Source organism: Furipterus horrens, unplaced genomic scaffold (genome assembly GCF_987537825.1).
Source record: "Furipterus horrens unplaced genomic scaffold, mFurHor1.1.pri manual_scaffold_8, whole genome shotgun sequence".
NCBI classification, from domain to species: Eukaryota; Metazoa; Chordata; class Mammalia; order Chiroptera; family Furipteridae; genus Furipterus; species Furipterus horrens.
In genome coordinates this window covers 48,388,320-48,415,049 of record NW_028327178.1, presented here as the reverse complement: position 1 = coordinate 48,415,049, position 26,730 = coordinate 48,388,320, and the positions used below count along the sequence as shown (strand labels likewise).

The window sequence follows — 26,730 nt, the reverse complement described above, 5'->3', positions numbered from 1 at the left end:
ATAGCAGTGCTATTTACAATGCCAAACTTTGGAAACAGTCTAAGTTCCCATAAGTAGATGAGTGGATAAAAAACTGTGGTGTACAATGGAATACTATGTGGCAGAAAGAAAGAAGGAATTCCTACCTTTTGTGACAACATGGATAGAACTGGAGACTATTATGCTAAGTGAAATAAGCAGGCAGTGAAAGAAAAATACTATATGATCTCACTTATAAGAGGAATTTAATGAACAAAATAAACTAATGAGAAAAATAGAACCAGAGGTATAGAATCATGGAATGGACTGACAGCTGTAAGAGTGGAGGAGGGACATGGGGTCTGATTGAAAGAAGATGAAGGGGTTTGTCAAAGCATATTTATGAAGGATCCATGGACATGGACAATGGTGTGGGGATTGACTGTGGTAATGGGGGACAGGTTGGGTGAAAGGGGGTAAAGGGGAAAAATTGAGACAACTGTAATAGCATAAATAAAATATTTTAAAAAACAAATAGCAAGTTATGCTGTATACCAGATATGAACACGTTATATGTCAATTATACATCAATTAAAAAAATAGAAAATAAAGAATCCCACTTGTAGAAATTTCTTTAAAAAATAGAAAACTTCTGTTACTGACAATTCTCTAGTTTACTAATTTCTTACTGTACTTTTGACTCTTCATCTATTGGTAAAGCCTTCAAAGTAACAGGTTTTAATTTTTCAAAGAGGCCAACTTTGTAATTCCTGAAAAGTTAACTCATCTGATAAAAGTCGATTGTCTTTGTGTAGAGACCTTTATAGTCTTTTACTCACCTGTTCTCATATTGAAATTTTGCCAGTATGTCTTTGGCTGTGGTTTGATTATTGAGTTGAATGGCCATGGATACCTTCGAGAGAAGTGGAGCATGGACTCTTATGACTCCCTCCGGCACATCAGACTGCCAATGAGGAAAAATTCAGCACATTCTGTCAAACTAGGATGGACATCAGTTCAATGATTATATTTAAGAGATAGAAAAATCAGTGGTACTCTGAATTAGGGAAATATGTAAGCATGACTAGTATTTAACCAGAGTGTAACACTTCTTTCTTTTTAACAGAAGATTGGACAAAACTTAACCTAGGATTTTACTGTCATGACACACTTACATCTTATACAATGCTTTAAAAATCAGAGAGAAGAAGAACTGGTTTATGACAGAAATCAATTGTTACTATTACTGCATTTCCTTGAACAATGTTCTAAATAATCCTACTGTAAGCAGAATTCTATATTTCAATATATTTTAAGATCGATCTTCTGAACAATTCATGGATCATTAGAAAATATGACTTTTTAAATATTCCTTTTCTTCAGTCACTGCAAGGTTAATTCCAGACGGGCACTTGGAATTTGACCCCTCAAAGTACACTGATAACACTGTACAGAGCAGAGCATGGACTGCTCCTGGGGGACAGAATGACTCTGCTTTCATATGATATGACTGGCTTGGGAATTTTGGAGCTCTCATCTAAAGGAAATATTTTTAAAATGTTGCTCACTAATTAACAGAAATTTGTTTTGTCAGGATTGACCATAAAATTTCTTTGTTTCAGAAGTTTAATTCTCTAACTAGAGATGAACAGAAACAAATTTTTATTTGTTTAAGTGTCTGGTTACTCTTCAGATAATCATTTTTAATCTCTATATTCTCAAAGGATGGTATTGTTGGTGTAGGTTTATGTGAACTGATTTAATATCTATCCTAGAAGAAATATGTTATGTGTTGCATCATGTCCTCCACAAATATATGTGAAAGTCCTAACCTCCAATCGATACCTGAGAATATGACTTTATGTAGAATTAGAGTCATTGCAGATATAATTAACTAAAATGAGCTCATACTAGAGTAGAGTAGGCCTTTAATCCAATATGACTTGTGTCCTTATAAAAAGAGAATAAACAGAGACACATACACAGGGTAAATGCCATATAAAAATGGAAGCAGACATGGTAATGCACTGGCAAGCTAAGAAGTACCAAGAATTGTTGGCATTACCAAAATCTACAAATGATATCAAGAGCAGGTCCTTCTTTTATATCCCTCAGAAGAAACAAACCAAACTAATACCTTGATTTTGGACTTTTAGCCTCCAGAACTATGGGAGAGTAAATTTCTATTGTTTTAAGCCACCCAGTTTGTGCTTTATTGTGGCGGCACTAGAAAACTAACACAAAATATTTTAAACTAGGGTCAGTTCTTACAGAGCTCTCTTACTACTCCCAGAGAGAACCAGGAGAGCATGGCAGGAAATGTACATGAGGGGTTTAGACTTGGGATGGTGCAGAGTGCCCCTGGTTCATTACAGCCAAGACTTTATTCTTAAACTACTCTTGCTCATCTCATGTCACCCCCTTTCCAGCTCCCCAGAAGCTTCTATAAGATAATTCCACACTCCTGACATTATTGAACCTGTGATCATAATAATCACATTTTCCTTTTAACTTCTTGTAGTATTCACACTTGTGTAGAGATGCATAACCACACATTTTGAATCATCAGTTAGTTGAGTCCCTGTATCATTCCTTCATGTGTCACACTGAAAATATCAAGTTTGAAGGATACATCATGACCAAAATTATGCACAGATATGCTGGATGTAGCCAGAGAATACTATGTAGGAGGCTAACAATTAGGGAGGAAAGGAAATTATTTGCTTTCTTACCATGCTTCTTAAAGAGGGTGATTTTTGTAGTACCTTTGAAGTCTTAGGGCTTGTAACCTAAATAAAACATATTTCATTTTAAATATTAATGTTGAAAAAATGAGCATATGCTGTTGTTGGAAGTATAAAATAGCACAATCTTATTGAAAACATTTTTGAACATTTACCAAATTATAAAATATATATGTACTTTGATACAGCAATTCCAAATCTATAAATTTATAGTACAAATATATATATATATATATATATATTTTGAGAAATAACATGCAAGAAGTTAATTCAATTGCAAAAATCTTAATACCAAAATACTGGGCACAATCTAAGTGTTCAATAATATGGAATGGCTTAAATCAATTATGATGTGTCTATAGAATATCAAGCAAAAAAAGCAGAGAAGAAGGCTTTGTGGACCTATGTGGAATAATCACCACCGTGGGCAACCACTCCTCATGGTTTAGGGAATTGTAGCCCTGGCCTGAGCATGACTGCCGCCGGCATTCCGGCTGTGCTTGTCTTTAAGTATCAACATAAGGCTGTGTGTGGAACATAACTGAAAACCACTCAGAGGGTTGCCATGAGAATTGGATTAAAGAATGCTTATTATGCTCATTATGCTTTAGAACTTGCTTTGCTTTCTTTATCATTAATGTAACATAAACAATCTCTAGCAAGGAATGTATGAAACCAAGGAGTGTATGAAACCTTGCACTTAGTGCCAGTGTGACGCCAAGATGTTTTATAGGCCCTGACACAGACTGGTCATTGTGGCCCCTGTACTGGTACATGTAATCTGTTACTGTCAAACACTAATAGCTATTGAAGATTTATGAATTTTGACCTTGTTTCTCTCTATGTATCCTCTTCAATAAAAGGCATGAGGGATGAAGGTTTAGCTGCTATTCTCCACTAAAGAGAACAGTCACCTTCCTTCCCCCAGACATAATAAACTGTCCTGGGAAAAACTTTGTTCTGCCATGGTCACGAAGCCTCTGCTGGATAGAGCAACTTCCAACTGAGCCTAGGGAGTGTGAGGCACCTCCACCATACACCATGATTTCTTAAGTCAGTAAAGCAAGATTAAGACATTTTCATGTGTGTTATCATTCATGTAAAAAAGAGGGAAGGACATTAACTTACATTTGTTTATATGTGCGTAGTGCTTCTCAGGAAGTATATATACCTGCAAGTACCTGAGCACACACAGCCTGTCATTTGTAACATTATCTGTCTCTGAGAAGGGACGTCAAATGGACAACTTTTACCCTATAGTCTTTCTTTTGAATTTTGTAACCTATCAATGAACTGTCTATTCTATTCTACTTAAAGTTAAGAATTAGAATCATGGAACAGTACAATAGAACTGAAGAAATACTGTTTTTTCATCTTTAAGTGTTGCTTTATGGTACTTAAAACTTTAAGTACCATAAATTCTATCTTAGTTCTAATTTACAATTAAAACATTAAAATAATTGACATTCATATAGCATTGTACAATTTACAAAGTACTTTGTACACACATTATACGAGTTGATGCTAATAAAAACTCTGTGAGATACATTAACATTACCCCCCCAACTTAATAATAAATTTAGATAAAAACTTTAATTCACCCAGGCTTGTATGGCAAAGCCTGACCTGATCTCAGTTTTGGCTCTGAATATATTATAATTTTGACATTAAAATTTTTCACAGTGGAAATGACAGAGTGATGAGTCCAAAAGTATGTCTCTCCATAAAAGCAATGAATACACCCTGGCTGCTGTGGCTCAGTGGATTGAGCATTGGCCTGTGAACCAAGTGTCCCTGGTTCGATTCCCAGTCAGGGCACATGACTAGGTTGCACGTCAGGTCCCCAGTTGGGAGCGCGGTAGAGGTAACCACACATTGGTGTTTCTCTCCCTCTCTTTCTCCTTTCCCCTCTCTCTAAAAACAGATAAATAAAATAAAATAAATAAATAAATAAAGAGACCAGACATTAATTAAAAAAAAAAAGCAATGAATAAACTGGCAAAAAATGTCAGTATCAACTTTTTCAGGACTCTGGATACTAAACCAAAGCTTGTATCAGGGGAGTACTTAAGTCAGAAAAACAGCCAAATCTTGGTAAGAACAGTAGGTTTTGTGGCTTTTTAACTTACACTTTTCCCATCTCTGTTCCCTAGCTCAGTGATAACCTTGAAAATAACAGTCTGCATTTCTGGTACAGGTGCTAGAGGAAGCAGAGGACCTGTCTGGTGGCTCCCTGGGAAACTGGCTCAAAAGGCTTGCCTTTAGCTTGCCTAGCTTGTAACCTATCAGTACTAAAATGGTATAGTGTTTAAAATATGTATAGGCAAATGTTTTAGTCACTGCTGCCTGATGCAGTGGATAAGAACTGGGAAAAACAAGAGAATAACTTGAGATTGAGATCCTTTGAAGAATAAGAGCTCTGAAAAGCTCCCACATATTATAGAACCCGGAAGGCCATGTACATGTCCAGGGCTTTGCACAGGTTTGGAAGAAACCTGAAAAGAACTTAAATTCTCCCCTCTAGCTGACATTTAGGCTCTGTCCAAGCATAAAGTGACTAAATGTTAAAGATGTGCCCCAATGAAGACACAGAACTCATTTGCAAAGACTTGGAGGTTTTCTATGCTTTTGTTTTTGTTCCAGTTATTTTAAAAAATCTCTGTCCAAACATTAGCTAACCACTAAGCTAATATAAGAGAGATGTTAGTAGCCACACAAAATGAAGAATACAGACTTTACAAAATCAGTTCAGCAGCAAAGTTACTAAACCAAGGAACAATACCTACTATAGCAGCAACAACAAACTCTGGGGAAAAGGAAAACCTTATTTTCACATTTGCCACATTATAATGTTCAAAATGTCCATTCTTCAATAAAAAATTATGAGTCAGGCAAAAATGCAAGAAAATATGGCCCATATACAGAAAAAAATTAGTTTCAAAACTCCTTAAAGAAACCTATACATTATATTTACTAGAAAAAGGCTTCAAATCAGCTATTTTAAATATATTTAAAGAACTAATGGAAAGCCTTGGCTGCTGTGGCTCAATGGATTGAGCGTCAGCCTGCAAACCAAGTGTCACTGGTTTGATTCCCAGTCAGGGCACATGACTAGGTTGCACATCAGGTCCCCAGTTGGGGGCACGAGTGAGAAGCAACCACACAGTGATGTTTCTCTCCATCTCTTTTCTCCTTTCCCCTCTCTCTAAAAATAAATAAATAAATAATAAATAAATAAATAATTAAGGAAAAAGAACTAATGGAATTCATGGCTAAAGAGCTAAAAAAATTTAAAATGATATCTCATCAAATTGAAAATTACATTAAATAGAATTTATAAAAAGGAATTAAACAGGATTTATGGAGCTAACAGTCCAACTGAAATAAAACAATACACTAGAAAATTCAACAGCAGATTTAAGGAGGCAGAAAAAAAATTAGCAAATTTGAAGATAGGTCAGTTGAGATTATCCAGTCTGAGAGACAGGAAGAACAAATAATGAAGAAAAAGAAACAGACTCTAAGACAAATTGTAGGACAAAATCAAGTGCACAACATATACATAATAAAAGTCCCAGAAGGAGAAAAGATAAAGGAACAGAAAGAATATTTGAAGTAATAATGACTGAAAATTCCCAAATTTGCTAAAAGACATGGATCTACCTATCCAAAAACTCATTAAACTCCAAATAAAACAAACTCAAAAGAGATTCACACCAAAATACATCACAACCAAACAGTTGAAAGGCAATCTTGAAAGCAGGAAAAAAAAAATAATAAAATAAAGTAACTCATCACAAAAAAAAGCCTCAATAAGATTAACAGCTAATTTCCCAACTGAAACCATGGAATCCAGGTGATAGTGAAATGACATACTCAACGTGGTGAAAGAAAAAACTGTAAATCAAAATTCTGTCTAGCAAAACAACCCTTTGAAAATAGAGAATTTAAGGCATTCTCAGGTAAACAAAAGCTGAGAGAGTTCACTACTAACAGACTTTCCATTGAAGAAATGATAAAGAGAGTCCTTCAGGCTAAAATAAAAGGACAGTAACTCAAATCCACAAAAATAAAGAAAGAACACCAGTAAAAGTAACTGTATAGGTAAATATAAAAAACAGTATAAATTTACTTTTTGTTTATAACTCCACTTTTTCCCGATCTCATTTAAAAGACACATGCATAAAGATCTTATTATAAACCAATATTGATGAGCACACAATTTATAAAGATGTAATTTGTGGCAACACCATAAAGTAGGGGCAAGAGAGTTAGATAGGTGGGAAGTTTTAATATACGATTGAATTTAAGGTGATATTAATATAAACCAGATTTTTACAAATTAAGATATAACTTGTAATCCCTATCACAACCACTAAGGAAATATTAAGGTGGCCAAAAGTTTGTTCAGTTTTTACCTAAAAAAGGACACATTTTTTTCATTTTCACCAGTAATTTTACTGAACAATGTACTCACAGTTTTGTTCCTTTACCTTCTGCCACCTTTCAGGCAACTTCATGATTATCTTCCCAAAAGTTTTTATCTTATCTTACTGAGCAAAGAACTATTTCAGGGACCTTTTACCGTCTTCCAGGGAATTGAAATTTTTTCCATTAAGAGAATTTAGTAAAGACTGAAATAAACAGAAATCCGAAGGTGCAATGTCTGGTGAATACCGCAGATGAATCAGAACTTCCCTGCCAAGCTATAATAGTTTTTGCCTGGACATCAAAGAAACATGTGGTCTTGTGTTATCTTGATGGAAGATTATGCATTTTCTGTTGACTAACTCTGAATGTTTTTCGTGGAGTGCTGCTTTCAGCTGGTCTAACTGGGAGCAGTACTTATTGGAATTAATTGTTTGGTTTTCCCAAAAGGAGCTCTTAATAGAGGACTCCCTTCCAATTCCACTATATACACAACATCACCTTCTTTGGATGAAGACTGGCTTTTGGTGTGACTGGTGGTGATTCATTTCATTTGCCCCATGAGCTCTTCTGTTTTTGTTAAATTTAAAGTAGAAAATTGCATGCAGAAGTACGGTCAAGAAGGTTCTTTTTGCTTAACTTATGTGGAACCCAAATATAAAAGTGATTAACATAACAAAGCTGGTACAAATTACTTCCAATGCTTAATTTGAATATTTTGAGTGTGTCAGCTATCTCCCACATGATATAATGTTGATTGCTCTCAATTAATGTCTCTCTTTGATTGCTATCAACTTCAGCTGGCCTACCCGACAGTGGAACATTGTCCAGTCAGAAATCTCCAGCACAAAACTTCACAAACCACTTTCGATACGTTCAGTTACAGCACCTTATCCATACACTGCATAAATCTTTGTTTGCATTTCAGTTGTGTTTTTATCTTTATTGAAACAATAAAGCATAATATGCCAAAAATATTGCTTATTTTCTTCCACCTTCAATATTAAAATGGCTATACAAAAATTCAACAATTTTGATACTTTTTAAAAATGCACACTGATATGACGGTTGTCACAATACAACCTAACAAAACTGTTTCAAATGAAGTTAAAGACAATTAAGCACTACTAGAGCCATCTTACAGAAAAAAACACAAACTTTTCAGCCAAAGAAACAACAAAAGAATTAAGATGATACTGTACACTTGAAGACACAAATGAAGGTAGTAACAGAGGAATTGGGGAACAAAACCATGTAAGACATATAATAAAAAAAGAAAAAGAATTGAAGGGAGAAATACCTTACTTTTATTAATGGAGAAATAGACTAGACAGAAGATCAGAAAGAAAATAAAAGAGTTGAAGAACAATCTAAATCAAATAGAGCTAATAGACATCTTTAGAACACACTACTCAACATTGTAGAATCCATTCTTCCCAAGTACACATAAAACATTGTCTGGTGTAAACAATACGTAGATCACAAAACAAGTCTCAATGAAGTTTAAAATATCATAATAATACAAAGTATGTTCTACCATAATTCAATAAAATTAGAAATCATTAACAGAATTTTTGAAAATTCACCAATATGTGGAAATTAAACAGTAATTAACCAATGGATAAAAAGGGAAACTTGAAAAGTCTTTGAAATAAACAAAAATGAAATACAATATACTAAAACTTATGAAATGGAAAATTTATAGATGTATATGTCTATAATTTAAAAATTCTCAAATCAATAATCTAACCTTTCACCTTAAGAAAGTAAAAAATATGGAAAATTAAACTCAAAACAAGCATAAGGAAGAAAATAATAAAAGTTAAAGTTTTAAGGACTAGAGAATAGAGAAATTAATGAAGCAAAAGTTGATTCTTTGAAAAAATTAACAAAATTGACAAACTTTTAGCTAGCTGACCAATAAAAAAGAAAATTCAAAATTTAAATCAGGAATATAAGTACAGACATTACTAACAGAATTACCAAACTTACGGAAATAAAAAGGAATGTAAGGGAATACTATGAGCAATTTGTATAACAAAAGTTAAATAACCTAGATGAAATAGACAAAATCCTAAAAACACAGTTAATATTGACTCAAGAAGAAACAGAAAATCTGAATAGAACCATAACAAGAGATGGAGTTAGTAATCAAAAATATATCTACAAATAGAAGTCCAGGACCAGATGGTTTCACTAGTGAATTCTACCACACATTTAAAGAATAAACACTAATCATTCTTAAACTATTCCAAAAAAAAGAAAGAGGGAACACTTCCTAACTCCTTCTATAAAGCCTGTATTACCCTGTCACCAAAGCCAAAGACATGACATGAAAATTATAGACTTATAATACCCTTTGTAAAATATTAATGTAAAAATTCTCAAAAAAATATTAGCAACCTGTCAAGCAGCATATTAGAAAAGATTATATACCTTGGCCAAGTAGGATTTTTCCCAAGAATGCAGGGTTAGTTTAATATATAAATAACAATTAATGCAACACATCATATTAATAGAATGATGAAAAATCAATTATCATCTCAATAGAGGGGAAAAAAAGCATTTGATATAATTTAACACCCTTTCATGATAAAAACACCCCCAAAAAGTAAGAATAGAAGGGAATCTATAAAACTCACATATACTGTAATAGCATACTTAATGGTAAAATACTGAAGGCTTTCCCCTTAAGATCAGAAAACAGATCTCTGCTCCTGCCTTCTTTCATTTTACTGAAAGTTCTAGCCAGGGAAATCCAGCAATAAATAAATAAATAAATAGAAGGCACCAGATTGAAAGGAAGAGGCAAAGTTATCTCTATTCACAGAAAACATGACCTTATATACAGGAAATCTTACAGAATCTACACAAACAAAACAACATTTAGAATTAATAAATGAATTCAGTAAAAATGCAAGATACAATATATAAAATTCAGTTGTGTTTCCATACTCTAACAATTAACCATCCAAAATTTAAGAAAACATCTTTATTTACAACAGTATCAAAAAATATTGTCTGATCAAGAAAGTACAAGACTTATACACTTAAAATTATAAAACATTGAAAAAATTATAAAAAACCTAAATAAATGGAAAGATAACTTATTTTCATGGACTGGAAAAGTTAATATGTTTAGAATGGCAATACTTCCTAATTAATCCACATATACAATTCAACCCCCATCAAAATTCCAAGCACCTTTTTTTCTTTTTGCAGAAATGGAAATGTTGATCCTAATATTCATATGGAAATGCATGGAATCCAAAATAATCAGTTATTTGAAAAACAAAAAGTTAGAGTACTTACATCTTTCAATTTCAAAACTTAAAACAAAGGTACAGTAATCCAAACTATGTGGTACTGGCATAAGAACACACATGTAGATCAATGGAATAGAATTAAGATTGTGGGAGGAGATCCAAGATGGTGGAGGAGTAAGTGGAAGCTACACTAACCTCCTCCCAGGACCAGAATTAAGATTGTGGAAATAAACTTTTATATCTATTATCATTTAATTTTCAACAAGAGTGCCAATACTATTCACTAGAGACAATATCTTTCCAACAAATGGTGCTGGGAGAACTGGATAACCACCTTCAAAAGAATGAACTTGTACCCTTATCTCATATTGTACACTAAAAATAACTCAAAATGGAACAAAGACATAAAAAGAAAAATTAAAACTATAAAACCCTTAGAAGAAAACATAGGGTTAAGTCTTCCTGCTTGGATTTGACAAAGGATTCTTAGCTATGACAACAACATGATCAACAAAATAAATAAATTACACTTTTTCAAAATTAAAAACTTTTGTGCATCAAAGTACAAAATCAAAAATTGAAACAACCCATAGAATGAAAAAATATTTTCAAATTATACATTTGATAATGGACTTGTATCTACAACATATGAAGAACTTTTACAACAGAATAAATATGCAAATAACCCAAACAAAAGTAACAACAGATATTGGCAGACATTTCTCCAAATGGCTAATAAGCACATGAAAAAAATGCCCAACATCATCAGTCATCAGGGAAATACAAATCAAAGCCACAATGAAATACCCCTTCTTACCTACTTGGTGGTTAGAATAACAAAATTCAGATAATAGTAAGTATCAATAAGGATTTGGAGAAATCTGAATCCTCATACACTGATGACACAAATGTAAAATTGGGCAGCCACTTTGGAAAACAGTGGCAATTCTTCAGATGATTCAAGATAGGGTTGACATATAACCCAGTATATACCCAAAGTAGTTGAAAACATATGTTCACACAGTAACTCTTATATGTTTATAACAGCACTGTTCATAGTAACTAAAAGGTGTAACCTACCTAAGTGTCCATCGATGGATAAATGGATAAACAATATGTGGTATAGTCATATAATGAAATATTATTCAGCCATAAAAAGAGGCATTGATACATATTGTAAGTTGAGTTGGATGAAGCATAAGAATATGCTAAATGAAGTAAGTCACAAAAAAACACATTATATGATTTTGATTCATTAGAAGTCCAGAATAGGGAACTCCATAGAGATAGAAAATAGATTAGTTATTGCTTAGGTCTGGAAGAGGAAATGGGGTGGGTGGGTTTAGAGGGATGATAGGCAAAGAGCATGATTTTTTCCCCTAAGATGATGAAATATTTTAGAATTGATTGTGTTACTGGCTGGACATATTTGTGAATATGCTAAAATCCACTGAATTGTACACTTTATTTTTTAAGTATATTTTATTGATTATGCTATTACAATTGTCCCAATTTTTCCCCTTTGCACCCCTCCACCTGGTACCCACCTTCCCTCCAGTAATCACCCCTTTAGTTTATGTCCCTGGGTCATGCATATAAGTTCTTCGGCTTATCCATTTCCTATATTATTCTAAACATCCCCCTGTCGCTTTTGTTCCTACCAATTATGCTTAATCTCTGTACCATATCTGATTCTGTTACTGTTCTAGTTGTTTGCTTTTTTTCCCTCTTTTTTAAAATTCAGTTGTTGATAGTTGTTAATTTGTTGCCATCTTAATATTCATGGTTTTGATCTTCTTTATCTTAAATAAGTCCCTTTAACATTTCATATAATTAGGGCTTGGTGATGATGAACTCCTTTAGCTTTCCTTTGTCTGGGAAGCACTTTACCTGCCTTTCCATTCTAAATGATAGCTTTGCTAGATAGAGTAATCTTGGTTGTAGGTCCCTGCTTTTCATCACTTTGAATACTTCTTGCCAGTTCCTTCTTGCCTGAATGAAAAGTTTCTTTTGAGAAATCTGCTGATAGTTCTATGGAAACTCCTGTGTAGATAACTCTGCTTTTCTCTAGCTGCTTTTAGATTCTATCTTTAACCTTTTGCATTTTAATTATGTGTCTTGATGTGGTCCTCTTTTTGGTCCAACTTGTTTGGGACTCTTTGTGCTTCCTGGACTTGTATGTCTATTTCTTTCACCAAATTAGGGAAGTTTTCTTTCATTAGTTTTCAAGTAAGTTTTCAATTTCTTGCTCTTCCTCTTTTCTTTCTGGCATCCCTATGATTTGGATGTTGGCACATTTGGAGGTGTCCCAGAGGTTCCTAAGACTATCCTGGTTTTTTTGAATTCTTGTTTCTTCTTCTTACTCTGGTTAAATGTTTCTCTCTTCTTTATGTTCCAAATCATTGGCTTAAATCCCAGCTTCCTTCCCTCTTTGTTGGTTTCCTATGGATTATTCTTTACTTCACTTAGTGTAAACTCCATTTCTTCCTTTATTTTTTTGCCAAACTATGAGTTCTCTGAGAATTCTGATAATCAGTGTCTTGAACTCTGCATCTGATAGGTTGGCTATCTCTGTTTCGCTTAGTTCTTTTTCTGGGGTTTTGTTCTGTTCTTTCATTCGGGCCATATTTCTTCGTCTCTTCAATTTGTCAGCCTCCCTGTGTTTGTTCCTGTGTATTAGGTAGAGCTTCTTTTACTCCCTGTTTTAGTAGTGTGGCCTATGTAGAAAAGGCACCTGTAAATTATCTGGGGCAGAGTCTTAGGTAATTGTCAGGGCAGGGCAACCTGCTTTACCACTTTGTGGCTGTGTGGGGAGAGCTCAAAAAGGGGACAGTGCTGCCACCTGGCTTCTGGCAGTTCACCTGGTGCTCACCCAGCTTCCTGTGTGTGACTGGCACTCTTCCAGCTGCTGCCCCAATAACAAATCCTGGAGTGGGTGGGTCTGCATATGTTCTAAGACTGTACTAGCCTTTTAAGCAGCAAAAATCCAGCAGTTTCTTCCACTGCCCCAACCCCTACTTGTTTTTACAGCCATAAGTAATGGAGGTCTATCTTCCTGGTGCTGGAACCCTGGGCTGTGCAGTCTGGCCTGAGGCTGGGATTGCTCATTTCAAAGGTGTTCCTCCCATCAGTTCCACCACCACTGCTCCTGCTGTCTTTCCATGCCACACCACCTCTCCATCCACCTTTGCCCCTCCTACCCATCTGGATGAATGTGTCTTATTTAAATCCTTGGCTTTTGGACTTCCATACAGCTCAATTTTCTGATAGTTCTGGGTGTTATTACTTTTGAGATCTGGTTGTAATTCTTTCTATAGTTGCATGAGGAGGTAAAGTGTGTCTACCTATGCCTCCATCTTGACCAGAAGTGAATTATACACTTTAAATGGATTAATTGCATAGTTGGATTATATATCAATAAAGTTATTTAAAAAAATAGGAATATAAAATCAAATTAAAAAAGTAATAAATGAAGTAATAATACATGCTACAATATGATGAATCTTGAAAACATTATGTTAAGTGAAAGGTGTTAGACACAAAAGGTCATATATCATATGATTTTATTTATATGAAATGTCCAGAATAGGTAAATGCAGAGACAAAAAGTAGATTAATGTTTTTAGGGACTGTGGGGAGGGACTCATGAGGAGTGAGTGTTTAACTGGCATGGGGCTTCTTTAAGGATAAAAATATTATGGAATTAAATAGTGGTGATAATTACATGACATTGTGAATATATCAAAACCAATAAATTCTACATTTTAAAATAGTTAAAATGGTAAATTTCCTATTATGTGAATATTTCTCAAAATTAATTCTTTTTTCATATAAATGTCTTGGTTCTACTTGATCTGAAGTCACTTTGCCAATAACCGATGAGGGAGTACACCCATTCATCCTGATTGTGATAAATCAACAAGCAGCACTCCCCTTCACTGTCTTGCCCTTTAGCACTCCTTCCCCTGGATGAACTTTCCCTTCCTTTCTACCTTCAAAATGCTGTCCATCCTTCAACGTGCAGCTCCAATGCTATTTCCTCCAAAAAGCTGTTCACAATTTCGCAAGTTGGAGCACAACTTTCTTCTCTGCGTGGTCCTCTCATATTGAATGCACAGCTGATCTTGCCCTTAAAGCGTATTCATAGCTCTTGCACGCACCTGTCTCCCACATTAGGTGTAAATTCCTTTAAGGGCAAAATAAATTGCAAATCTTCCTCAAGGTCATATGCTATGCCTAACACTCATAATCAGCCTCAAATTAAATTAAAGCAATAAACATAATTCTTCTGAACCTGTTTCCATTATGCACCTCCACACAAACAACTGTGCTAATGCACATGTTCTTTAGAATGCACTGAATTTACACAAAACAACTCGAGAATAAGATATTCTTTCAGTATCCAATCACTGAAGAAATTTCTTTCTCTACTTATTCGATATACTGAATACTGGAATCTTAAATCCAGTCCACAGGGACTAAAACGTAAACTTTCAGCTTTTATGAGACCATTCTATCCTATTTCAAGAAACTCAACCAAAAAGCACAATAAAATAAAAGACCACAGTACTCTGCCATGGACACAATTTCACAATGTTTATAGTCACAAGACTGACACTGTGAGAATTTAAAATTTTTGGTTCTCAGTTACAAGCTGCTTTGTGCCTTACTCTGAGAAATAAAAACCTAGGTAGTAACACTATTTGTACCCTTATTTGTTGTTATTACCTCTCGTTCTATGGTTTTCCTCCTCAGCAACTTTTTGACACTTGGGAGCTGCTTCTTTAATAACATGGTAGCTTCATTCATTCTTCTGACTTGAGTGATTAAGAAAGATGGGACCTGGAGTAGAAAAATAGCTTGACTAGAAGGAAAACACCTGCATTAAACCTCCCCGGTAGATTCTGTCTTTAGTTATGGTAACTCCTGGCCACTCAGTATCCTGGAACTGTGGCATTTGTCCTGGTAAAAATTAGGAAAAGACTATTAGGATTCATATTTAAAAGAGAGAGCATATTGAGGAACAGCCCTTAAAGAATGTATAAAAATGCCTCAGGCAACCTGGGATTATATTCTCATTCCTCCTCCTGTAACTGAAGGCATTGCTTGCCCACACAGCCTTTATGTTTCCTGGGTGCTGGTACACTTACAAGGAGTACGTCAGTCATCACACTCTTACTCACCTTCCACAGAATTTTCTGGTAGTTAAGCATTAAGCGGATGATGTGGGCTGCAGTGTTTGCTAATCGTAATTCTTCATAATCAGAATGTTTGCTTCTACTGAAGAAAAGGTTTGGGGCCATTACAGTTGAAATGTTCCACATACTCATTCGGTTTTTTGATTCATTGGCAATCACTTTATTAAAGAATGTCATGAGGGCCTAAAAGGAAAGAGCACTGTGTCACACTACTATAAATTATCAAAAGGCATCAGATTGCTGTTGTTTATTTCTATACCCATTTATTGTGCTTCTGGAAAATAGCCAGGATATAGTCAGAAGAATAGAATGGCTAAGTATCATTTTCCCCTTTACTTGCTGAAAAGTCCTAATGAGAAATGTGAAAAGTTGTTATGGAGTTTTTATATTGGAGTCTCTATAAATAACAGTTTGTCTTTTCTTATTTTCTTTTATCCTAAAAAAGTTTAACAAATATTAAACAGTAAACTAGGAAGAGAAAACAATGCATCTCAAAAAAATAGTAGTGTACTTTTGTTGTGAAAAAAGTAATTCTAAAAAACACCCTTAATTTAAAGCATTACTATTAAAAACTATTTACTATTTCCTTGTGAAAGGAAAACCCATTTCTTAAATAAATGAGCATTTCATTCCTCACCCAAAATGTAAACAAAACTGAAAAAATTTTTAATTTTACTTTTTGGGTATCATTTTCTGTTGCTTTTCAATTTTGAAATCTTTAGTAGACTGAAGAAAAATGCTTACATGCAGCAGTTTTCAACATTACAAAAAAAGATTTGAGAATGCTAATAAAAGTTTGACTAAACCTCCAAAATATAAATGCTTATTAGACCTCCTGAAATTCACCAAGAGGACTTAAATCCTAAAAGGAGATGTTCTTTAATTTTTCAAGTTTGATTTTTGCTACAGTATGTGTTATGAGAAAAAGAAGAGCACATAATAGTAATAATAATATTTATTTGATGGTTTATTGTGAGCCAGATATTATTCTTAGTACTTTATATATATATCCATTGATTTTATCATTATTTCAAATCATGTGAGGTAGGTACTATTATTAAGTTGTACAGATGAGAAAGTAAGGTGGAGAAGGACTGATAGCTTTGTCAAGCATCAGTTCATTAAGTGGAAAAGCTAGGAGTTGAACTGAGGAAGCTGGATTTCTGAGCCAGAACTCTTAATCTCTGTACCATACCAACTTCTATCTTCATTCCAGTCACAAGTTAGAATGGGAGAGAGGGAGGAAAATAGGAAGGGAGGGGTGGAAGGAGAGAGAGAAAAAGAGAGAATTCTTCTTCAAAAGTTTTGTAATGATTTTTGAGGATCTTCTGTTAGAAATGTATTGAATTTTTTGATAATTGCTTCATCCTGTTATGTAAAAGGGTAGATAATATTTTGACCCAGACATCTGATACCAGATGCTTTTTAAAAAAATTTTTGGAGAAAAGACCATTGTTTAGACAAAGCCAAAAACAAACTAATAAATTCCATTCTTTGGAAAGTTACCAAATTGTATTAGAGAAAGACTTATGGCATAGTCGACCCCCATCCTTGGGTTGAGGATATAATTGATATATGCTATAATTAACATAGGTGTTTTCACTATGTAGGAGAAAAGGCCCTCACCAAACTAAAATGTCTGATAATAAGTAGCAATAAGAATCATATTTGTTTTTTAGCATTATGTTTACTGGTCTCAGAATTATTGGCTCTTTGTAACTCATCCTTACGTCATTTCAAAGATTCTCAACAAGTTTTGTACTTATAACACATTTCTTGTTGTGTATAGAATCAATATCAAAATATCAAGATAAACTTCGATTTTTACAAAGATATAGCGAAGAAATGAATATGAAATAAAGGGAGAGATATTTGGAATGAAGAACTATGGAATAGTATTCTATCAAATGCTCTCTTATATGTTAAAGGAGAAAATATCTTTCTGAGCCTAATATTCCTAATCTGTAAAGTGATAAGATCCTATCAGGCAATCTCTAAAATTTAGAGATTGTTGACTTTTTAAAATTGAATTGAATTCATAAATTGTAAGGCACGAACATTTTAAAAAGTTTATTTAAATCAATAATTTCAAATTACCTTCCCAAGGACACTCATCAGATCCTTGCCACTAGACTGAAGTGGGCAGCTGAGGACCAGAAATTATAGAGTTTTATATTTTACAACTTATGTAATGTTCTCACATTATTCTGACATTATTCCATTTAAGTCTTCTATCTTCGCTTTTTCTACTCCTAATCGTAGCCTAGTGCCTGGCATGTGGTAGACACTCAATATCTTTTAATAGATGGAATGAATGAAACTGAAATGTTCGAAGAAGACTCCAGGATTTATATTCTTCCCTGTCTTCCTCAGGAGAACAGCAATGGGAACATGGAAAGGAAACAGGTTTGCAGCATGCTCAGCTGGCTTAGTAAGTTGTCATCTTGTTTTTCATTTTTCTATCTGAGCCATTTCCTCTGACCAATAAGAGCCAATGACAAACCATAAGGTCAATATAACATACCTGGGCTGTGTCCCTGTTGGCATCAGGCAGTGCCATGACCATGAGGTGTAAGGCTTGAAACTGTACTTTGATGTGAGGCCCTCCTAAGAAAACAGAAATAACCACACATTTGGAACACCACTGATGTATTCTGACAGCATTTCTTGTTAACATCTGGTGGCATAGGAGGGCTCCTGACAGATCTCGGTGGTAAGGACTCAGTTTTTGTGCCCAACAATGTAAATTTGTTTGCTTAGGCAGTCTATCAACTCCCCATTCACATCCCATGATGTCATTGTAGAGGCAGGTGGCCAAGATGATCCTCAAAATAATTCTGGATTTGTATAACATTTCCCTTTTCAAAGTACTTTTACAGACCTTCCTTTACTTTTATGCTATAAACAGAAGGCTTGAAGTTCAATTCAAGAGAAAATAAATCTTGTCTGCACATAAAGTAGTGAAGTATAATTATTAGGACAGAGGTTCTATAATCAGATTCAAATCCTGCATCTACTACTTAGTCACTGAGTGACCTTGGGCAGGCTATGTAACCCCTCGTTGTTTTTATTTTATCTTTTGCAAAATGGAATTAGTCATTTTACCTACCTCACTGGGCTGTTACAAAAATTAAATGACTTAAAACTCACGATGGATTCAAGACTTGTATATAAGACCTGGAACCATAAAACTCTTAGAAGAAAACATGGCATAATATCCTTGATATAGGTCTTAGTGATGAACTTTTGAATCTGACACCCAAAACAAAAGCAACAAAAAGAAAAATTAACAAGTAGGACTATATCAAACTAAAAAGTGTCTGCACAGGAAAGAGTACCATCAACAAAATGAAAAGGAAGCCTTCTGAATGCAAGAAATACTTGCAATCATATATTTGATAAGAGGCTAATATCCAAAACATATAAAGAACTCATACAACTCAATAGGAAAAAAACCCAAATGATCAGATTTAAAAATGGGCAGAACATACACCTGAACAGACATTTTTCCAAAGAGGACATATAGGTGGCCAATAGGTACACGAAAAGATACTCACCATCATTAATATCAGGGAAATATAAATCAAAACCACAATGAACTATTACCTCACACCTGTTAGAATAAGTATAACAAAAAAGACAAGAAATAACAAGTGTTGGCAGGGACATGGAGAAAAGGGAACCCTCATACTCAGTTGGTAGGAATGTAAATTGGTAGGGCCACTATGGAAAACAGTATGGAGGTGCCTCAAAAAATTAAAAATAAATTTATCATATGATCCAGCAATTCTACTTTTGGGTATTTATCTGAAGAAAATACAATACTAACTAGAAAAGACATATGCACCTCAATGTCTACTGAAACATTATTTACAATAGCCAAGATATAGAAATAATTAAGTGTTTATTTATGGATGAATGAAAAATAAAATGTGCTATACATACACACAAACACACACAATGGAATATCATTCAGCCATACAAAATAAAATCTTGCCATTTGTAATAACATGGATGGGACTTGAGGGCATTTTGCTAGGTGAAACAAGTCAGACAAAGACAAATACCATCTGATCTTTCTTATCTGTGGAATCTAAATCTAAAAAAATACCCCTTCAAATCCCTCACCCTCAAAACCCCACAACCAAGTTCATAGATACAGAGGATAGAATTTTTAAAAATTACTGAAACCTAACTAAGGCTTTGTGATTTGGGCAATTATATAAAATCCGTTTGTAAATGTCCAAATATTTTTTGAAGTGGGGTGTGAATTATGTCCCACCTTTATAGTTTTTCCTGGGTTGTGATAATCACAGAAATGGCAAGATTTGGTCTCCTGTTAAGTCTCTTGGAGGATATTTCCCACCAATAATTTTGCAAAGTTTGGACCAGTCTGCCTTTGCCGTTGTGGGTGCTTTACGCAGCATGCATGCGAGGGTTCTGGACACCCACCTGAGTGCCATCGAGCATCCCCTGCTGTGTGAGAGACAGTGCTAAGGCAGCTTTCTTTTCTTTTCTTTTTTTTAAAAACCTAGGCATGGATTGTTCTATTTTGAATTAGTACTTCTTATTCAAATATGGATTCATGAAATCAGAGAGGACACCTTCTTTTAACACCAACGGTAACAAAATCAATAAAAAGTGCTTGAATGGGGTAAATCCCTTTAGCTTCAGAAATGTGGGCTTTATTTCACGACTAAGACTTCTTTTGTATGTTGGAATGCCTCTAAAACTCATTTGTTTCTTCTTTATGTAGGGGTGTCTCAGGAACTTAGAAAATCTCTTTGTTTTCATTTCATGCCTGTAGTGGTACATGGGACACGATGCTTGCATTCCCCTTTGGGACTGAAAGACCTAGTCCCTCAGGGGTCAGCTCTTCCTAGAAATTGCTCTCTCCAGTTGTTTTGCCTAAGGTCATGCTGTCTTCTTAGGCGCAGTATATAACCAATGATGGCCTGATTCAAAGTAAAAATGCCTGACTTCCTCACTGTAATGGGAAACAATTCTGAAAGGCCACCCAAGCTTCAGAGCTCTCCATAGGGTTGCATGAGGTCTCAGCTGAGATTGCATCACTGCCCAGCCTTATCCTCTGCCCAATTCTGCTTCCTTTTCCCTTCACTTTTACAAGTGTGGAACCCAAGTGTACACTCTAGTGAACGTTCTATACAAATTAATCTTGGTCTTAGATGCTGTTTCTGGGGACCCAACAAAGCTTCAATCATGAGCAACTTCTAAGGCATATTATCAGTAAAGATTGATTACATAACTTTAAATAAGAGCTTCTGTACACAGAGTACCTGGCATGAAAAAACCCACAAAGCTTAAATGAGTTGATAGGTATAGTTGTTCCTATCAGTACCTGTTACCTCTGTGTGTGTTTGCTCTTGTTATGATTAATGACACATTCTAGATCTTAAATGGACATTTAGGGAAAATGATCCTAGTTGAATATTTGGAGACTGTTGGCATTTTATTTCTTGACAATGACAGAAGATGGCGCCAGAGGGTTGGCAGTTATACTTGTGTTCTCAGTGCTGGCTCTTTCCCCGTGCTGGGGAAGGGATTTTAACAATTCCGTTAACAACTGGATAATCCACAACCATCTGTGCTGAAAAATGTATTTAATACAACATCCAGGTTTTGCTTTGTCTCACTATATTCTCCTCAAAATGGTCTCTTAGTGGGGAGTTCCACGTAGGAAGCATTATATTCTAGAATCCCTGAGGTGTCCTCAAGCTGAAGAAAACTATCTCTATATTCAATGGATGAAAAGCAGTCAGCTGCTTATAAAGTTGCTGAGCTTTACAGTACTGGAAACACTACTGTGACAAGCTGATTGTTGGAGGAGGTTATGTGCACCTGGGTCAGGAGTAGATGGTTAATGTCTGTAACCACGGAATGAATGAAGGAACAGTTAGAAGGAGTGTTTCTAGGATTGCATTATATTGGCTCAGCACAATCTCCATGTGGATTTCTAGAAATTTATGTCAAATTTGTAAACAAAAATGACAGGTCCAGGATATTTTTGAAAATAGCTAATGAATGTTGACACGAGTTGACTGAATAACAACCTATCAGGAGCACATCTCAGTAAAAGTATTTAGGGACAGAGAAAGCATTATTTTTATCAGTAAACTGCAGGCTAAGGGCTGTCTATAATCTTCCAATGCAACTCCCCCAAGAAAAACCTCTGGTAGGGGAAGATAACAGGTGCAGACTCTGTCTTTACATCAATTTCAGAAAAATTATAAAATTTATGTTAAGATTGAAAATCTAAACTCACAAAGAGCCCATTTTCATTTTATTTAGGAAACCTGGTCTTACTGTGTTGTGTGGTTAATAGTTTTGTTCTTAATTCATTTATTGCATCCTAGTTAAGTCTTTTTTGTCCTGAGGTCATTATTTCCTGAGAAAGTTATTATACTTTCCATGAAATATCTAAGGTTTGACTGATGAAATATTAGTCTTTTAATTTTACGGGCAGTTTTTTGGGCCAGGTTTGAAAACAGAAATAATTACACTAGTGGAAATCACTCTATATCCTCCAAACTGTTCCAGAGTATAAAAAAGTGCAGCTTAAACACACATACCCACATGTCTACAATTCTTCACTTTGGAAAATCTCTTACAACTAGAGCTTATTATAGGTGGTAAAAAGGCTATTTTCCCTGCTGGTAGTAGCCCTGAACTTTGAGCTTCCTGTGGGGTTGGCTGGTTGCAAATCAATCACTGCAATTTAGTATTTCTCACTTTCAAAGTCATACAGAGAAATGTGGACTCTTCTGTGAACCTTTTCAGGATATTTCCCAGATTCTCTCCTTCAAATGAAGTGTACTGGCTGCAGTAGGAGAGGGAACAATAAGGCTGAGCAGTGGCCACCTCTTTATTTGGGGTGTGTCTTCTCAATCTGCCCACAGCCTTTTTCTGTTTGTGTAGAATCACCATACACTTATCAAGTTTGTACAGCAGGTCTTCGAATAGCATCATGTCATTCAACATTGTTTCCTTATAATGTTAATGAGATGCTCTAGGAATCAAACTCTTGTTTCTATTAATTAGCCTATGGTAGAATTCGTTTCCTTATCATCCTTTCACTTAAAGTTGCAGAATCTGTCAATGACATATTTGGTTTGTGATCCCTGAATTCCTCAGGTTAGCAGTGAAAGCCTTCACTATTTAGCTCCATTCTACTTTTCTAAATTTCTCTCATCACACCCTTTGAAATATTCAATCCTTAGGCTGAACCATGACAAATCATTCCCTCACTGCTAAATACAACACACACTTTCCACTACTATATTTTTTTGCTGAAGTACGTCACTTAAGGCCTAATCTATGTTGTTGTGACTTTGTAATTTTCAGAAATGCTATGTGATGTTATAATTTTCAGAAACAAAACATCTCCTGTGTAACATTTAATATGTGCTACATCATCAATGTAAGACTTCAGGTTCAAAGAAAAGAGAGGTCTTGTATTTTTTTCAAGGATTATTACACACCAGGCACTATTCTAGATGCTTTCTCTCAATAGCCACAACTCTGAAAAGTAACTATTAACTGTAATTTATAGACACAGTAATGAAACTCAGAAAGGCTCAGTACATGGCTAACAGATGGTTGAGGAGGAAGTTAAATCTCAAGAGTCTATTCTTTATGCAAACCTCTCTGCCTTTTAATGATTAGAAACCCTTTAAATTATATCTATCAGACTTAGATATATAAGTATGTAAAGAGCTGATTGTTTAGCACCAAACATGGTATTTCACCAAGCCTTGCCAGGAAAGAGCAAATATACACTTCTGATCACATTTGATTATGCATCTCTCTTCTACTCTGTGTCATCTTATTAACCTTATATCAGTCCATTCACACTTAACATCTTCCACCTACTTTCCATTAGAGTGATGAAAGCAGGTATATATTCCACAGGGAAGAGAGAAGTGGGTAATTCTCTGAAAAAGGCTTTCAACATCACTGCAGCTTCTCTGTGGCACATTTTGTCCCATTTAAATTTGTCAGTATTAAACTTGGCATCCAGTTCTTCACGGTATTGCTGAAAATCAAGGAAAACAGACGATATTTAATGAGCTTTTACCACCTGACACCTCCTTTGAAAACTATCCTCACACAAACTATTAAAAAGCCAACCTCTACTAAATCTATCTTTTAAAAAATGATTAAAGAATTGAAATAGTTAGTTTTGAATTAATTTTTTTAATGGGTTTTCTAAAATCTTTTTAGAACAATGTTAATCTTGAAATCATTTGTTAATTCTACACAAATATAAGACTTCTTTATTCAGGTCATAGTTTTATTTATGTAGTTCTGACAGAATGTCACCTATCCCCACATGATAATGCACTGTTAAATTTTGATAAAGCCTCCATTTCTCTGTTATCCACGCTCCCTTCCTTTTGTCACCCTGGTCATCTCTTTCTAAATTAGTTCATGAATGTATGCCTCTCAGCTAGTTCACATCCACAATGAGAAATAAGAAATGCTGATCTCATTGCAAGATGCAAACCAATGATATCTTCTTGGAGCAGTTACGGCAAAGTTTTATGCCAAGACATACACATGTCCTCCACATGTTTGCATGCTTGTTCAATCCTTCATAAGGTTTGGAACACTGTGCAAATACTTTTCAAAAACCTACTAAGCCTCCATAAGTTCTACTTGGGTTCTACACTTTACATTATCAATTTATTTGTCAGTGCCACCTATTATCCATGTTTTTTTTTTCAAAGTCAAACTCACTTTCTCCTGCTCCCTTGAACTACAGATTCTACTATTAATAGCAGGTAGTTATGACCAGTTACTTGATTGACCCTGAATGCTCCAAAAAGGATACTTAGAAAGATACCTTGAAAAACTCTATTTCTTTAAGGCCCCTGCTTTATTCTCAGGAGAAGCCTAATTCTTCCAGCCTTAAACATGCATAACCAGAATCAGTTTTCACATCTGACTTTTTCATTCCAAGAAGCAGCTCATTAACACTCTAATAGCTCCCAAAGCCGGCAAAATGGGTGCCCTGGCAGGACACATCTTTTATAGAGCGACAGACATGATTTCAAGCCATCCTTTGATGACATCATAAGATTTTTCTTCTTGTCCTTGAGAAGCTCTCCACATACAGCTAATCAATCAGCCCTCTGCTGATAAATACACTTAGTAAAGCATTGAAGCACACATACAAAACTCTCCTAGAATAAAAGAGAGCATAGAGTGGAATCTAAGGAAAGAAGGATGCATGAGATCTATTCTTTGCTTTGAAGCAGCTATAGTCCAGAGGATATAACTATTTCATATACTCATAATGCTAATTTACAGTATTAAATACTATAATAAAGGTCACATATTGAATGCTACACAGTCATGAAAGAGAATCAAACTGTTAGGGCAAAGTCTTGAGGACCAGTGAAGAGCATGCCAGGGGAAGAAGAAATAAATAGAAGGGTGTCCTGAACAGAAGAAACTGCTCAAGCAGTGATACAAATGCAAGGAGGCCCAATGGGCATGGGAAACTCCAATTAGTTCAGTGTTGCTGGTGCATGACAGGCAAGGAGGAGAGTAAAGAGAAAGATGAGACTGGGGAGCAGACCAGAGGTGACTGGACTTATTCTGTAGGCAATGAGGATGTTTCGAAGCCAGAGAAAGACATGGTAACATTTATCTTTTCTTACAGCCAGAAACAAAAGTGATTTGGAGAAGTGGGGTTTTTGGCACTGGTTACAAAGAGCAGGCTAGAGAGGCAAGTAAATAAGTTATTGGACCACGGCACCATTTCTAGTGATGGATAATCAAAGACTAACCTGGATAAGCAGTTGTAAGAAAGGAAGAATTTTAAAATGTCATTGAGGGAAAATTCTCAAAAATAAGTGATGACTATATACTCATCTAGAGGCCCAATTATTGCAACTGATGAAAAGTGAATACTGCCAGATCACCTGGCCAGCAGGGCTTAAGCTTGCAGTCCCAAAGGTATATTTGCATATTTTAAAAAGCTGCTATCTGAAGGTCATGCTTTCAAACAGCCTGAAACTAGGTGCTGAGATCCTGCCCTTAAGGACACTGGCAGGTCTTTGACAACTGGAAACTCTTAAAAACATAATTAGCTGTTTGGACAAGCACTGAGATTTGAGAAATGACAAAGAGCCAGGGTAAGGTTGAATGGCATGGTTCATCTCCTACACAAGGCCACCTCTTCAAGACTGGGAGAGGTAGTTGCTTCATATACTTTATAAAACTCAGAACAGAGAGACAAGCAAAATGAAGAAACAAAGGGATATGTTACAAATTAAAGAACAAGATAAAACCTCAAGAAAAGCTTTAACAAAACAGAAATAAGTAATTTACCTGATAAAGAGTTCAAAGTAATGATCATAAATAAAGCTCACCAATCTGGGGAACAGAAGGGTTAACACAGTAAGAACTTCAACAAAGAGATGAAAAATATAAGAAAGTACCAAATATTGATAGGCATCACATAGCTGAAGAATACAATAATTAAATGGAAAAATACACTAGGGGGGTTCAACAACAGACTAGCTGAAGCAGATTAGAGGATCAGTCTAATTAAACACAAGGCAGTGGAATTCACCTAATAAGGGCATCTAAAAGAAAAACAGAATCTAAGAAAAAGTGAAGATTGTTTAGGGTTTATGTGACAACATGAAATGACTAACATTTGCACTGGAGAGGTCTCAGAAGGAGAAAAGAGAGAAAGGGGGAGAATTCTTGTTTGAAGAATAATGGCTGAAATATCCTTAACTGGTGAAGGAAACAGACATCCAAGTCCAGAAAACTCAGAGAGTTACAAATAAGATAAATCCCGAGACCCAAACTAAGACACATTATAATTAAAATGTCAAACTTTAAAGACAAAGAGACAATATTAAAGGCAGCAAGAGAAAATCTGTTACATACAAGGGAATCCAATAAGACTTTCAGCAGATTTTTTTCAGTAGAAACTTTGCAGCCCAGAAAGGAGTGGCATGATATATACAATGTGCTGAGAAATAAAAGAGCTGCAACCGAGAATATATTACCCAGAAAAGTTATTATACAGAATTGAAGAAGGGATAGAGTTTTCCAAACAAGCAAAAGCTAAAGGGGCTCATCACCATTAAGTAGGCC

At 35.1% G+C, this 26,730-nt stretch overlaps 1 protein-coding gene across 1 annotated transcript in view; it reads right to left on the bottom strand.

Annotated features, from left to right (window-relative positions):
* The window catches only part of ARHGAP28 (Rho GTPase activating protein 28), an 86,626-nt gene that overhangs the window by 8,480 nt on the left and 51,416 nt on the right, over window positions 1-26,730 (bottom strand). Inside the window, exons 10-15 of the mRNA XM_090285147.1 lie at window positions 23,485-23,647; window positions 18,119-18,201; window positions 15,580-15,777; window positions 15,125-15,238; window positions 2,691-2,747; window positions 798-922 (exon numbers count right to left, since the gene is read on the bottom strand). Of these exons, the coding sequence (XP_090141273.1) occupies window positions 798-922; window positions 2,691-2,747; window positions 15,125-15,238; window positions 15,580-15,777; window positions 18,119-18,201; window positions 23,485-23,647 (740 nt within the window). The remainder of the gene's footprint in view (window positions 1-797; window positions 923-2,690; window positions 2,748-15,124; window positions 15,239-15,579; window positions 15,778-18,118; window positions 18,202-23,484; window positions 23,648-26,730) is intronic.